Source organism: Indicator indicator, chromosome 2 (assembly GCF_027791375.1).
Source record: "Indicator indicator isolate 239-I01 chromosome 2, UM_Iind_1.1, whole genome shotgun sequence".
In the NCBI taxonomy this organism is placed as follows: Eukaryota; Metazoa; Chordata; class Aves; order Piciformes; family Indicatoridae; genus Indicator; species Indicator indicator.
The window spans coordinates 17,258,343-17,275,287 of NC_072011.1; the positions used below are offsets into that span (position 1 = coordinate 17,258,343).

General features: G+C 37.6%; 1 protein-coding gene across 2 annotated transcripts in view; it reads right to left on the reverse strand.

Moving 5' to 3' along the window:
- Nucleotides 1–1,415: 1,415 nt before the first annotated feature.
- The window catches only part of ZDHHC14 (zinc finger DHHC-type palmitoyltransferase 14), a 99,750-nt gene continuing 84,220 nt past the window's right edge, over nt 1,416–16,945 (reverse strand). The window contains exons 8-9 of one of the 2 annotated variants that reach the window (XM_054393611.1): nt 10,745–10,847; nt 1,416–1,824 (exon numbers count right to left, since the gene is read on the reverse strand). In XM_054393611.1, the coding sequence (XP_054249586.1) occupies nt 1,471–1,824; nt 10,745–10,847 (457 nt within the window). In that variant the 3' untranslated portion in view covers nt 1,416–1,470. Of the gene's footprint in view, nt 1,870–10,744; nt 10,848–16,945 lie in introns of both variants that reach the window. The other variant, XM_054393602.1, reaches the window with a different exon arrangement.

The window sequence follows — 16,945 nt, forward strand, 5'->3', positions numbered from 1 at the left end:
AAACATATTCTGCACTTAGTTCATCCTGAGAAAAGAAGAATCCAGGTTCTACATTCTGAAAATAATGGTAAATATAGTAATAATGAACTTTCTCAGCTTAACTAAGGTTCTCTTCAGCTGTCATGTAAAATAATTATAGAAGTCTTTTTGACCTTTTCTTTCTCCTTTACTCAAAAAACAACCAACCAACCACAAAATAAAATTCTGTGAAATTAAGGTTGCCGTTTAAAATACTGAAGGACAAATACAAATGAAGGATGATGGCCATGATCAGCTACAGTATATTGTTAACTATTTAAGATTACTTCACTAAGCTGTCATTGTCTTGAATCCTAAGCCCCTCAATATTTAGCTGTATGATAAGGAACACAGAATGAACAGTCCAAGCAGAGGCTTACTCTACTGTTCCCAAATAAAGACTTCTTATGGGAAAAAATATACATCTCAAACAAAACCATTAAAGATGCTGAAGAAATCCCAATTGAAACCAGCTTCATAGCTCTGGTTTCACTATGTAAACATATTATAGTAAAATCTTTATAAACTGTGTCAACAAGTCATGACTTCCCCCTCTTTCCCCAGGAAAACTGTGCAAGGATAACTGTACACATGTCCAAGAAATAGAGGATGTCATTTTATTTGAGGTCCACAGGTAATTGTATCACATTAGGGAGTGGAAGAATCTCATGGTTATGGCACAACACAATACCTCACTCTAAACAATTAAACAGAAGGTTAAATGATATGCAACAGGATCAAATCAGTAATTCTCCATCTTCTAGGCACCACTGATTAATTTAAAATAAACTTTAATAAATTGAAAAAATAATAGAGTCCATTATTTTGTTGCACTGTCTTTAAATGAAACAGCACTTTGAAAGTCACAAATAAAAAAGCAGCACTTTCTCTTAATACCAACACCACTGTAACACATACTGTAGCGTGGCATGCAAATCCATATCTGCAGTCTTTTTTTTTTTTTGTATTAACAAATGGAATGGCAATTTCTTATCTCAAATATTAGTAGCATTACATGTAAGTGCAGATCATCCTGGCCACAAGTGTGGTAAGCCTTAACAAGTGTGTATTACGAGAGCACAGAACACAGAGCATGACACATCCAAGAATCTCTCTCTTTTGTACTGTACACGGTGTTTGTTACAGGCTGACTTCCAACTCGCTGTACCCAAGCTTCAGGAAGCAAGGTTATTGACAGTTTCCGGTTTTGGTTAAAAATAAAATGCAGTCACAATCAAAGCATAACCATTAATGAACCTGGCCAAAAAAAAAAAAAAAAAAAGCCATAGCTCCATTGGAAAAATAGCTTGTCTTTTTTAGTAGACTCCATTACACGATAAAGTTTCCATTATAGGCATGTTACAAAGTCTTATAGTGGCACTGCAGTGTCATTCCTGTTGAGCAGAGGTTTGTATAGACACCAAGAAACGGTTCAATGTTCAAAGAAGCTGTTCAAACTGAGCTAAGCTTCACGAGACCACGTACTGAGTCTTCATGCAATGAATCCTGGCTGGCTAGACTCAGGACGTGCATTGTATGGCTGTGTGTAATAGGACTTCCACTTGGCAGCATCCCAGGTGGTGATGGAGCTTCTTCAGGAGTGAGAAACTGATGACTGTCATGTTCCTCTTTTAATGGTATCATGTCTGTCAAACCTGTATCTGATGTGAGATTTGGCATAGAAGATGGTGGCGTTGGTTGCCCTAGAGTTAGCGTTGCACAAGGCCCACTGATAGTCTTTCCTGGTAAAGGTAGCTCTTCACTAGTTATGCTTGGCTCACTCTGTAGTAGGGGGGTGGCAGCAGCCTGCAAAACGAATTTAGTGCTCTGAATGCACTGATCCTGGTCACACTGTAGAATGGAAGGGTGTCAAAATCATATAAGGTGAACAAAACAGAAAAAAAGGGAAAATATGGACAAAAAGGTATGGAAAAGAATGGGATGTGAAGAGAAAAAAGAAAGTTATTAGTATCATTCCACCGTTAGCCACCCAAAAATCCCATTGCATGCTGCCCAGGAGAAAAAAAAAAAAAAAGAAAAACAGCATGCAAAACTGAGCCAATGCTTTGGATCACTATCAAAGCAAACTATGATAAACATTTACAGTGTTCACTTAAGGGTATTTTGTGAAAGCTGTAATTCAAATGCTTTGCTAATTCTTGTTTAAAGCTGTTTGGAATGCCTAGCTGCACAGTCCATGTGTAACTAACTGCACTGGGCACCTTGAAACCTCCCCCATGCCAGGTGAGAGGAACTACTTCCACACTACTCATTTTATCCTACAGAAGCTAGCAGTTCAGAGACAGGCCCAAAGGCATAATCCAGGCATCTTTCTAAGTTCCAAAACACTAGGCAAGTGTTTAGTTGGCCTTCACATGTGGGAATTAAGATGCTACAGAGGTTTTCCAGAACAAGAATTCCCTTGATGCAGGTGGCTTTACAAAGATATAGGTGGCAATACAGCCTCTATGAGCAAAACTGCACCCCCCCTCCAAATAAATATATTTTAGAGACTCTCTGGAAAATACATTACACTATACTCAAATACTCTGTGTAGAAATGAAGCAGCATTGCTTGATACCAGCTTCCATGATTTCCAGGCTGATTTTTGATTAATTTTGACAACAAAGAATCAAGGTACAAGTTTTCTGGCAAGTACTTTCACAATAACAAGCCAAATTCAGCATTACATAAATCCAATTAAGCTCAGTACTACCAGGAGTACTTCTGGTTCCATATAATTCCTAAGAATTGTTTATACAACATTATCATTCATTCCTTGAGATGACAAGGCAGGCAGGTGTTTCAATCATATCCAGCTAGCTAAGTGCGTAGTACACCTACTGCCAAATTAAGTTTCTTTAACACAAACTGATGTAATGTGTGAGATCTTCCAAGGTCGATACATATTTATTCATAACCTCATCAGTTACAATATCTGTGCAGATTTTCAAAATCCTGTTAGATTCATCTGCCATACTACTGTTTGGCTGTAAAAGGGAAACACTGTTACAGTCAATAAATACAACTATAAATCCACTGCAGCAAAGAAAATTTGGACGTAAGTAAAAAAATACACCCCAAAGTATGACATGTCTATTCCCTGTTGTTATTTCAAAGATTCTGTTAAAGCTGTATGTTCTGCTTTACAACTGACATTTTTGATCTGTAAACTACTCAAAGACATTACAAACCCAACATCTGTTCAAGATGTTCCTGATCATAGCCATTACTGCTAACATTACATCAATTCCCTAAAATGCCCATCAAATAAAAAGTCACTGTGATACACTTCATGCAAACACATGGAAAGCCTTTTGCTTCACTATGTGTCACTATGCATCACTGTGTGTCACTATGAATGTCTCCTCTGGTATTTTCAGGTCCTCCTGAATAGCTTAACAACAGATGCACATACATTATCTTCAGAAAGCGTGCAATCCGACTGTTCATAGTAGATAGGTAACACTTTAAATATATCTAAGTGGTTTAAGACCCCCAGACCAGGTACTTTTTGACAGGCAGAAGTCCAATTCTTATTCAGTTACACGTTTTCCAATATTTATGCTTTAAGAAAGAGAAATACAATGACTTCCTGTTACATAAATACAGTTCATCTATGTTGAAAGCAATTTTCCCTTCACAAAATGAGGGAAAATAGCTCCAGACAAACAACTAAAGTAGTCCCATATAATTTCTCACAGGCTTAAAGCCAAATCCTTGCATAAGTACCTTACTAAGAACAACATTGTCAGCATCTTTTCAAGTAGTATTTCAGTGTGAATAGCTCATTCTTGATTAATATACTGTTGTTCACACCTGTTTAATCCACCTGAACGATAGCCTTTCAAAAAATTTTACTATGCAGACCTTAATCTGTTAACTAAATTTTCAAACTTCAAAAGGACCAACAAAATCCATTTTCTCAGAAAAGCAGTAGTCAAAGAGCATGTAAAGGAATGGCTATAATCACTGGGATACAGTGAAAACAAATAATGTTGGCAGCTGACTTATTGCTTCAGTGAAGCTTCAGCACTGGTCTAACAAAAGGAAATCACTGCATTCCAGGCAACACAAGTACCCAGTTTTAAATTAGCTAGAGGTAATTTACTTGAGCTCACTGTATACTCTCAATTAATTTTCTTCTTACTAAACTCTGCATTTCAGTGGAATCAATATTGAAAAGATAAAGCAACCTCATAAAGCTTCATTACACTGGGTGTTATAAAACTTTCTCAGGTGCTGTATCATTTTCCATGCACTTGTCACTTCCCTAAAGAATCTCTTTTTATTCAGATACATTTCTGCTTGTTTGGTTTGTTTTACTGTTTGTTGGTGTTGTTTCTGTTGTTTTTTTTCTTATTGTTCTATTTAACAGTGACCAACATGAAGTATCTTAGGAAAATCACGCTATAAATAGCTTTCAGAAGTGACTAGAGAAGGGTATATATTGGAAATGTAGATGTGTTCAAAGCAGCTCTCAAAAACATCTGACAAAAACAACACACACTATACCACAAAGGTAGACTACTCTAGAGTTTAAACAGCCAACACAAAACTAAGCAAGGAAATCAGATTTGCTTATGGGCCTGGCATGGTGTTTTTGCCTTAGTGCCGTATTTCATTCTTAATTAAGCGAAATTTAGGGCCAAAAGTCTTAAAAGCTATTAATCACACAAATTATTCAATGCCAGCGTTTCAAATGAAATAAAAAAGCCTATGATTGTAATGAAAAAGGAAGCCAAGCACTAAAATCTAAGCAGCCAAAAATCTACTAGAGAAATTACTCCACCAATACTTTAATTCAGATCTACTGATTTTATTTTCCACTTACAATTTCCACTGTTTTAGAGGAACAGCAGATTCTGAAGGTAAGACAAGTTTTATAAGTTCTACGAGTACAGAAGTTCAATTATACGTGCACAGTAGTTTTTAGCACTCTCCATATTTATTTTTACATCAAAAGGCACAGATTAAAGCAAATTAGACAACACCTAAAATTCTGTGTTTATTTGACAAAAAATAAATAAAATCCCAAAACCTAAAGCAATAATACTTTTTCTGTGTGTTTTCTTTTTTTTTGTCCCGAAGAAAACATGTTTAGTTTTTGTTTGTTTGTTTTTTCTGTTTTTCTAAGCTACACAAAACAGACATGGCAACATGGTTGTACATGGCAATATATTTTTCACATTTCTAGTGCCAAAGGCAGAGATTATTTACTTTGAATTTTAAATTAATGTTGAAAACTTTCTAAACACTCATAACATTCAAGAACCGTTACAGTTCGCAGAAGACGGAGAAAAGCTGGTTGAATTATCTCAGCATCTCTGAATAAAATACAACCAACAAAAAGTTCAGAGACTGACAGCACTGAATGACAGTGCTAGGAAGCGGCAGAAAGGATGCTGAAATTCCGTAGTAACTGGATGAAATAGATGGAAAAGAGTGGAGAGATGGAGCTCTGTTACCAATGGCTGTGGGATTTCACACTCAAAATCATGGTGTTGCAGGTACTGTGAAACACCTGAGTCACAAAATTCACTGAATCAATGACTCCACTAGAAATAGCATAGTGCACCAGGAGCAGATCTATGAAAGAATCACTTCTGAAGCCAAAGGGATTTTACTTCAGACTAGCTACTCTTTGTTCTTATGGACTAAAGGTCCATGAATGTTTACAGCACATTGGACGCATTATGGGAGCACATCTGAAAGAAATCTAGTTCATGTGCTCTGATACTGCTCTGCAACATGATCAAAAATGCACTAAATACACACAATCAAAAGAATTGCTTCTAAAATATAGCTAACAAAGAAAAAAATGCTGAAGTTGATTTATTGCATGTGCTTTTAAAGTAAACTGCTTTAATGAAAAACTTCTATCAAACCTGGCTGTAGTAATGTTGACTTGATAAAAGCTCTGTTTTATGCAATGATCAATTATACTTGTGTAATATGAATTAAATATACATGGAAATACTCAACAGCAAAGTGGAGCTCTTATCCTTGCTGATCCTTTTACTGTTAGAAATACTTACTCCTAATAATAAGAATATGAAAAGTAAAAGTAAAATATATTCTAGGATGGTCAATGTTCTCTGGATCAGTTGGATTCCTATTTCCAGAAAAGAGTTAGAAATACTGATGTGAACATTTAGGAGAAGACCTTCCTGCATGGCAATGAATGTTGCATATACACTGTTATGGTTCCCACCATCTTCAATGGTATGTGTAAGTAAGGAAATAAACACTTTAAAGAATTTTCATCCATGAAAGGAAAGAGACAACTGAAAATAGAATTTGGCACAAAGGAACTACCTAAGCACTGAAGAAGAGATGTCTAAGAAAGCAGGTGTGTAAGTAAATTTCTTAAGAACAAAGAAATAATCCTGTCCTGATACAGAGGCAGATAAAAGTAAAATCTATCACTTTGTAAGGCACTAGACAATTTCTAGAGACATCATAGCAAAAGTAAACCAAACCAGTTCCTCTAAAAAAAGTGCATGGAATGGGATAGATTCTGTGTTTCTTCATAGTGCATTACTGAGGAATAAAATCTGCATCATAATCCAAGTATCAACTCAGGCTTTGAAGAGAAAGCTAAGTACTGAAGTGAAGATCCAGGAAGTGGTAGCTGATAGGCTTATGGAAAAATAAGAACGTTTTTCAGAATACAAAGAAAATAATCCTTAAAATGAAGGAGAAATAAAGATTTAAATACAGAGAAAATTATATTGCAATGGGAGAGATACTGTTTCATGTGAAAAATAGTTCTTCAGAATGAGAAAAGAATCAAACTCATCAGACAAACTAATGAACAGGTTGCAAAGATAATCAGCATTAAAATGCAATAGGAAAATACTTTGGAAATATCACATCTAGAGATCATGAGCTCCAAGCGAACATGCTTGTCATGTGGATAAGGATATTAACAAGGTGGCTAAAGAATTTACCAGACTGATTTAAAATTACATTGGAAAACAAATTAAAACCACTGGGAATGCACCAGACAAATTCAAACAAACAAACAAACAAAAAAAAGTAGTGTGCTTCCAGCCTTCAAAAAGTGAATACAACTTCAGCTCTTAGTAAAATAAGGGAGATATTAAGGATAGAGTAGGAGAAAACACTCTTTTAGAAAGATCTAGAAAAATAACAAATCATAGTATAGGTCTATGACTTTGAGATTGTGACAAACTGAGTCACAAGTACAAGCAGAGTAGCTCTTGTATGAAATATTCAAAGTCTCAAATGCAAAATTACCACAAAAACTGTTACATACAAAAATAGTGCACCACAAATGGTATCCTGAGTAAGAAAGAATGTATTGCACTGAAAACAAGTTGTCTGGTAAGTTTACAATTAGCCTGATACTTATTTTCAGTTTAAATGCAAAAGTGATGCTATGCTAAAAGATGTATTAAAATAAATGAAATCAGAATAAAATACCAAGCAACCCAAAGAGATGTAAATTACTAGAGGCCAGCTGGGTGAGGCAAAAATTCTATTTACAGTGAGACACAAGTCACTGAGTAAAAGATTTCAGGGAAGTAAAAAAGAAAGAGAGGAGGGAAGAAATAAGAGAAAACAAGTGTGAGAGAAGATGCTTATTAAAATCATACTTTAATATCAATGGGCAGGAGAGAGATTTTTGCACACTATATGGATTAAGTAGTATAACTTCTAGACCTTAAGGTTTAATGTAAAAATGATGCATTGCATTCTGGAATAAAATCCAAGGAGGCACACCCTAAAGTTGTACTGTATCACACTTCCTATTTCTAATAAGTTATTTCCTGTATTCAGAAGCATAAGAATTCCTAAATCAGTGCAATTATCTACACTGTTTGGCTAAACCATTGCAATTTAAAAAGTATTTATGGACTATCATCTACACATGCTCTTAAATCATGGACTTTCATTTTGCCTGTCCTTATCTGAAACAATAATAGTATAAGCTGCAGTACCAGATAATTTCCCTTCAAACTTGCCACTTCTTTGTGGCCTACCTGCCTCAGCTCCAAGAAAGTGGTTTTCATGTTATGCCTCTGCCTTTTACCCCAAGAGGTATGCAACCTTCCAGAAGGGAAGGCTGAATCCTAACCTTTGTCAGTGAGGCCATGAAGTAAAAAGGAATCCTTTTCTTTAACAAAAACTTCCCCTCTAGTGTTTTGACTCCACTGGAGTCTTGAATTTGAGCTAGTCTATTATTGAAACCATCTGTCACCGAAGTAAATGCTGATGTTTGAATCTGAACTTGTAGCAAGAGGGATTCTAGAAAATTTTGCAGATTCCTCTTCTAAATAAAAAAATGAACAAAACCATCAACCAAAAATCAAACAAGCAGATACAAAATAACTTGTTTTACTTCTGCCATGAAGTTTACTCCACTCACTGCCTTTCACTCAAGAACCTTCTGCAGTCCTTTACAGGGGAAAAGGCTTATGTTCCCAAACTTCTTCAGAAGAATGTAAGATTATGCGCAGGGAAGAAAGACGAAAGAAACAGATACTGTAAAGCTTGGAAAAGTACTAGAGGTCACTTCATGGGAAAAAGGTTTAAATAGAACGATGAAGAATGACTTGATTATTCCTGTCTAAATTTAAATCGGAACAGGAAATCTGATAACTGAACAGAAAGGTTGAAAATAACAAAGCTAGCGGTAAAGTGAATTAATTTTGTTAGGAAAACAATAGTTGTGTGGATGAGATTGAGATCATAACTGTGAAAAAGGGAAGCCAGTTTTGCTGTTTGCTGCCTTATGAGAGAGGAAAGATGGGAACCTGAAAGTCGGCATGGAGTCTAATGAGAAGAGCAAAAACATTGACCTTAGAATGCAAAAAAGGGGAATGTGAAACAAGAATAAGTCAAAGGCAAAGTTATGTCCTGCTGCATTGCTGCCAGCAGGAAATTAATTTATAATTTCTTATGCTTCAAACAACTCAGAAAAAGAATGCAAGATTTTAAATAGGCAAGAGAAAATAGTGTTAGAGAGACTAGGAAACTAAGAAGGTCTTTAACAGTTTGCAACAGAACTCAGAGGAGAAATTGTAATGGTGATCGCCAGCTGCCACTAGAAGCCAATCGGTCTTGGATACAGACCAGGAATACCCTGAGAAAAATGGCATCACAGTCTTAAAGACATATTACCTTTTCCAAGCTTTTTCTGAGAGATTATCTTCAGAAATGAAAGTTGCACATTTGCAAGTGGTTCTGATAACTGTTAAAACACCCCATGCCTTACCCAATTCCAGTATTGTGATGTTCTAGGATATAAGTTTAAATCCTTGAAAAACGTGTGTAATTACAGGTGTTACACTCTAAAACTGTAACAGCTACCTGTTTGATGTAAAGTACTACCATGACAGATTTCTCTATTTCTAGAAACAGATTTAGTCAATTTTCTATAAAACTGGCATAAGTTTGTTCTCATAAATATCTGCTGATAATGATAGTGTCTTCTTACAATGCAAGTATAGTTCTTATAATTTTAAGATAATGTAATACCAGAGACTTATTGTGGGTCAATGATCCTCATGAATAAGAACCCCTGACAGATTCAGAAACTTTGGGTCATTTCTAATGTTTGCTTTCTCCTTTTTTTTTTTAAACCCCTTTTCTCTTTGTAGAGTTCCTTTTTTTGATTTTTTGTAAATTTTGCATGGAGCATTACCTTCTTCTGCACAACTGCACCCCACAGAACATTCACAGTTAATACTGTATCTATAATACATTTTCTCCTTAAGAAAACTAACAAATCTTCTATTGACTCTTCCAAATTTAAGTAAAAACCTATTAGGAACTACAGAAAATTCTTTATACCAGTTTATCTGTGAAACTAAACCTAATCTGTCTGGGAAGACTGAGTCTTTCTTCTTTTGTTCAAAAGAAAGGCTGAATTATGTCAGAAGGCCTTGTGGCCAGCTCTTTTTTGGCACAGAGAGAGAGGGTGTCCACAACTCATAGCTTCTTTGTCAAAGTCTTAGAATCCACATAATATGAAATAGGCACATATGTAAGATGCTTGCCTTTGGAAAAAGATTTCTTTCCAGTTATTTTCTTCTTCTTGACACTGGAAATCCTATCTTCCATTATGATAGCCAATGCTATCAGAAAAAAACAAAAACAAAACCAAAAACCCAACCAACCAACAATGCAAAAACTATTGGCACAGTTTGAAAGATGTTTAAAAGCTTTTCTTCTAACGATCCAGTTGCCACACTTTTGTTCATTGGAAGTTCAGTGTCCTCCTGCTCTTTCTTCAACATATTTCCCCCCTAGAAACTCCTTTGTTCATCTTTGCTTTTTAACGCACATTAGTCTATGCAAAACTGCAGTGTACAAGCAAGGAAGGAAACAGAGTATGAAGTATGTGTCACATGAGATAACAGCTCGAAAATTATGAACCACAGAAAGTCCACGATACTTGAATATTCCAGTTCAAAACACAGTAGGTATCAACAGTACAAGTCACAATACCAATATATTCAATGTATCAGCGTAGAAAAGCCTCTCTTTCTTTTATAATCCATGATCAATATAACTATTTCACTCTCTGAAATTTACATTAAAAAGAGCCTTGGGTACTTTACTGTTAATAGACAAGTCATTCCACCCAGAGTATCACCTGTATCCAGTTAGTTATTACTTGATTAGTTCACATGAAAGTGGAGAAGGAAAACATTCACAGGAATCTTGAGGAACAACACTATGGGATGATTCCTACCATGTTGCTCTGAGATTGTGTGGCCCCATACATAGTAATGCCATTTGATGGTCCTGCTAATTGTGGTGTATCTGGCTGTATAAATCCTCTTCTGTCAATTAAGCTACGGAATAATCAAAATAAAGAAGTGTTAAGAGTTATTTTATCAGCTATCTCCTTGCAATAAAAAGAAAGATTTTCTATCATACAACAGACCTTAATACTTCACCAATACCTTCAATTGTCCAATTTTATTCAACTGAAGAATTCTTTTCTACTCATCAGCAAGGCAATCTTTTCCTTGTAATACTACCCACACAAAACATGGGTGTGAAAACAAATTACAAAACTCACTAGTGCATCTTGAATCCATACTTATTTAGAAGGTTCTTCTGTTATCATTTTCCACACCTCTAAATCAAAGCTACTTAATCACAAAATTTAGGAAGAAGGAAAGAGGAACTTTTGTTCAGACAAATTATTTGCCAATTGTTTCATGACAGATACTTAACACTGCTTATAGTGCTCAACTATTCTTATGATACTGGTTGTTGGCTGGGAGAGAGTTCATTTTCTTCCTAGTAGCTGATACAGTGCTGTGGTTTGGATTTCAGATGAGAATAAACTAGATAGCAACAACCAAAACAGCAGTGTGTTAAGTAATGCTTATTGTTATATTTATTATTTTTATTAATGTCAAGGACTTTTCAATTTCCCATGCTTTGCCAGCAAGGAGGTACACAAGAAGCTGGGAGGGAGTATAACCCTCTAAGGTGACGTGGCCAGCACACCAGCTAAAGTGTCTCTACACCAATGCACACAGCACGGGCAACAAATGGGAGGAGGTGGAAGCTACCCTGCGACAGGAAAGCTATGACATAATGGCAGTTATGGAAACTTGGTGGGATGAATCCTATGACTGGAAATCAATGGCTACCAGCTGTTCAGAAGGGACGGGAGAGAAAGAAAGGAGAGGAAGAAAGGGTGAAGGGGTTGCCCCCTATGTAAAGAGGTGGATAGAGTGTGAAGAGTTGTCGCTAAAAAATAGCCATGAGCAGGGTTGAAAGCTGATGGGTAGATATTAGGGATTGGGACAACAAAGGGAGCCCTGTGGTAGGAGTCTCCCACAGGCCACCCAAACAAGCTGAACCTATTGATGAAGCCTTCTTACTCCAGCTTGAGGAGGCATCATAACCACAGGGCTCTCGTCCTTCTGGGCGATTTTAACCACCCTGACATCTGTTGGAAAAGCAACATGACTGGCTGTAGGCAATCCAGGAGGCTCCTAGAGTGCCCAGATGACAACTTCTTAAGACAAGAAATTAACAGCCCTACAAGAGGGGATGTTTTATTGGACCTCTTGGTCACAAACGCAAGTGAAGTCATCAAGGATGTCAAAGTCAAAGGCAGCCTGGGCTGCAGCGATCATGTGCTAGTGCAGTTCACTGTCCTAAGGGGTATGAAGCCCATGAGAAGCATAGTTAGGACTCTAAATTTTAGGAAAGTAAACTTCCAGCTTTTCAAGGAGTTAGTAAATAGGAACAAAGGAGCAGAACAGAGCTAGCAAATCTTTAAGAGAGAGATCTCAGTCCCCACATGTAAAAAAATTAGGCAAGGAAGGCAAGAGACTACCATGGTTGAGCTGTGACCTGCTGGTCAAACTAAAGGGCAAGTTGGGGCTACACAGGAAATGAAAAGAGGGACAGGCATCCTGGGAAGAGTATAGGGATGTTGCCTGGTTGTGTAGGGATGAGGTCAGGAAGGCCAAGGCACAGCTGGAACTGAACTTGGCAAGGGATGCGAACAAAACCAAGAAAGGCTTCTACAGGTATATTAACAAGAAGAGAAAGCATACTGCCCCTGAGGAGTAACAGTGGGGAACTAGTAACAATGGACAAGGAGAAGGCTGAGATTCTCAACAAGTTTTTTGCCTCAGTCTTTACTGGCACTCCCTCTCCTCATGGCTCTCCAGGAGACCAGGGAGACAAAGTCCCTCCCACTGTAAGCGAAAACAAGGTGCGTGATCATCTGAGGAACCTGAAGATCAACAAGTCCATGGGACCTGACAAAATGCATCCCAGAGTCCTGAGGGAATTAGCTGATGTAGTTGCCAAGCCACTCTCCATGATATTTGAAAAGTTGTGGCAGTCAGGTGCAGTCACTAGGGACTGGAAGAAAGGAAACATCACACCCATTTTTAAGAAGGGTAGAAAGGAGGACCCTGGGAACTACCAACCTGTCAGCCTCACCTCTGTGCCTGGGAAGATCATGGAACGGATCCTCCTAGATGCCATGCTAAGGCACATGGAGGACAGGGAGGTGATTCAAGACAGCCAGCATGGCTTTACTAGGGGCAAATCCTGCCTGACCAACCTAGTGGCTTTCTATGATAGTGACTTTGTCAGTGGATGTGATCTATCTGGACTTCTGCAAGGCCTTTGACATGGTCCCCCACAACATCCTGCTCACCAAGTAGGAGAGAGAGGGATTTGATGGGTGGTCTGTTCAGTGGATAAGGAATTGGCTGGATGGTGTCTTGAAGTCTGGATGGAGAGCAGTGACAAGTGGTGTCCCTCAGAGGTCTGTACTGATACCTGTGCTGTTTAATATTTTTATCAATGATATAGACAGTGGGATCAAGTGCACCATCAGCAAGTTCGCAGATGACACCAAGCTGAGTGGTGTTGTTGATATAACAGGGACAGGATGTCATCCAGAGGGACCTGGACAAGCTGGAGAGGTGGGCCCAGGTGAACCTCATGAGGTTCAACAAGAGCAAGTGCAGGGTTCTGCACCTGGGCTGGAACAATCCTCACTATCAATACAGACTAGGGATGAGGTGATAGAAAGCAACCCTGTGGAAAAGGACTTGGGAGTGCTGATAGACGAGAAGCTGGACATGAGCAGACAGTGTGTGCTTGCAGCCCAGAAGGCAAATTACATCCTGGGCTGCATCAAAAGATGCATTGCCAGCAGATCCAGAGAGGTGATTCTGCCACTTTACTTTGCTCTGGCGAGACCTCACCTGGAGTTCTGCATCCAGGTGTGGAGCCCTCAATACAGGAAGGATGCAGACCTAATGGAGTTGGTCCAGAGGAGGGCCACAGAAATGATCAGCGAGTTGGAGGACATCTGCTACGAGGACAGGCTGAGGGAGCTGGGGTTGTTCAGCCTGGAAAGGAGGTTTCAGGGAGACCTAATAGCAGCCTTCCTGTACCTGAAGGGGGCCTACAAGAAGGATGGAGAGAGATTGTTTACAAAGGCCTGTGGTGATAGGGTAAGGGGCAATGGCTTCAAACTAGAGAAGAGCAGATTTAGATTGGATCTTAGGAACAGGTTCTTTACCATAAGGGTAGTGGAACATTGGAACAGGTTGCCTAGGGAGGTGGTTGGGGCCCCATCCCTGGAGATATTCAAAGTGAGGTTTGACAGGGCTCTAGGCAACCTGATCTAGTTGAGGATGTCCTGGCTTACTGCAGAGGGGGTTGGACCAGATGACTTTCAGAGGTCCCTTCCAACCCAGACCATTCTATGACTCTATGATAACCAGGACAGCTGAGCCAGACTAGCCAAAGGGATATTCCATACCTAAGATGTCCTAAACTGGGCAAGAGTTGGCCACGAGGGGTGGATTGCTGTTTAAGCATCAGTCAGTGGGTGGCAAGCAATTGCATTGTGCATCACTTGTCTTTCTTCAGTTTTATTTTCAATTCTATCTTTTTGTTATCTCCCTTTTCATTATTATTGTTAAATTCTGCAACTACAACCCACCAGTTTTACCTTATTTCCAATTCTCTTCCCCATCCCACTGGAGGTGGGAAGGAGTGACCAAAGGGCTGCGTGGTGCTTAGTTGCCATCTGGGACTAAATCATGACACTTACTACAGTGATGCACTCATAATATTTCTTATTTCCATATAAGACAAATGTTTTGTGGAGAAATAATAAAAGTAGGTAAAAATCTACATAAGATTATATATATAAAAAAACACAACAGAATAATAAAATGGAAAATTCTGACCCAGACAAAGATTTTGCTAAATTTCCCCATATAGTTTTACTCTCAATTGGAAAACTATAAACCTCACTTAGGTTCTGCTAGTTAATACTCATAAAAAGCTAATGTACAGTCTATATGTATATTAGCTCCTATCACTTCCGTACAAGAAAAAAAAAAATCCAGAAGCTTTTCAACTGTTTATGCTTCAGTTCATTCAAAATTGTTAGTTTAAAAAAAAAAAAAAAGTACCTTCAAATTATAGTTACATATATTTTAAATCATAGGTCGAAACACCTTTTTTCTTGTGACCTGGACAACAGTATCTGTAAAACTATAAACTTTACCACACAATATAAAATTTTAGCTGCAGCATTTATAGTTACTAAGCCATAACGATAGAAAGGCCTTAAAACACCTGAGAGCTGAAGTGAGCACATAAATGGTTCTATTTGCTGATTTATGGGACCTACAAAATCATTAAGGGTCAAGATGGCTTTGATTTTATAAAATAAGAATAGGATGCATAGAAAAATCTAAGGCATTTCCCCTCTCAAAAGTCAACAAGGCTACCACCTCTTGGAGACCAGTTTAAACTTTCCTCATTGAAATCTTTATGTACATACAGGTTTTATGTACTTTCAAAGCACTTAGAAATCCACCTGAGATTACCATCTGCCATGTGGAAAGCACTTCTTCAAAAATCAGATGCTTTATGATTTATTTATTCTATCAGAACACTAGTTCGAACTTATGCTGACAGCTCTGGATCAAATTAAGATTTGAAAGTTCATGTTGAGGATATGTAAAATGGATTCTGAACTTGCTAGCATAGCTTTCAAAATGAGAAACATAACCTTCAACAGAAGTAAAAAAAGTTTGGACTATTTACAGATCCTCTCTTAAACTGCTTTTCATTCTCAAAGGCATTTGGAGAGGCATTTTGAATTTTAAGATGCAATTGCTGTTAAACCCCGTCCAGAATTTAAGGAAAAAAGATAGTATTTAGTGACTTGGGACACAGCTGAGATTAAAAGTAAAAAAGAGCAAGGTTGTAATTTACATATTACAGTCAGTAATTTTATACTGTTAGTCATAAAATATCTCCCTGTAGAAACTCCACATATTCCATGCCATCTAAGTAAGTTACATTGATACATGCCATTTAGGAGACAATGGCAGCCTGGTCTCATTGTGTGCTGATACTTGTATCAGCCTAATCTGCTATTTCAAATACTGAGAGACATTATGTAGTTTTAATGAAGATTTCCATTTGCAGTCAAAGAAAAGAATCTGCATCACTGCACAAAGGTTTTAAGTCAAATACTTCCACAAAAAGCAAAATGGCAGAATTAAAGGGTTGATTTCAGGCGTGATTGATATAAGCAGGAAGTAGAGACAGGGTTAACCTCTCTCACCGCAGGGATTGCAGTGTTAACCTAGTATGTGGAATTCTTCATTCAATTGTCTCCTCAGGAAAAGATGTCAATCTCTCCTGTTGACCTTCAATTGCTCATAGAAGAGCCCACTTCTGATGTTCATAATAGCAGACAGAAATCCCAATTCCAATGAAATACCTTAGCAACTGATCTGTAAAGCCCTTTACTTTCTTCTCAATAGATTCATAACTACATAATTCTAGAAAGAAGAAAGCTGCTTCATCTACTATGTCACAAAAATAATCTACAAGATGTCAGCCACTCTCTACAGAGGAACTGGGCCTGAACTATCTAATGAACTATCTAATCACTAAGCATTGGAATAAAAGAGAATTAAGTATTTTCAGCTGCTGGTTTTAGTTCTCTAGTCTCAGCTCTGTATTTTACTGTCTTCAAGCTGAAAAACCACCTGCAATCTTGAATATACAAATATTTTGGATGCCAAAAGTGGAAATGTATGCAGCAAAAATGAATCCATTCCTTTTCTTTTTCTTTGGAATTGCTTTGGTGTAAGATCACCAAATTCAGCTTAAGGTATGTATGCTAACAGTAGTACAGATCAAGAAAAAATACTGTCCATTTAAATAAAATGGTTTATATAAATTATCAGAATAGTTTTACAATTAAGGATCCTAAATTCTCCTGAACTCATGTCACATCTGTTAGATATGAAACAGTTTAATAAACTTTTAAATCACCCATCATAAAACAGCCAAGTAATACAGAACTTTTACCGAAACAAGTTATTACCTGCAGTGACAAAACTGCAAGCATCATATAAACTAA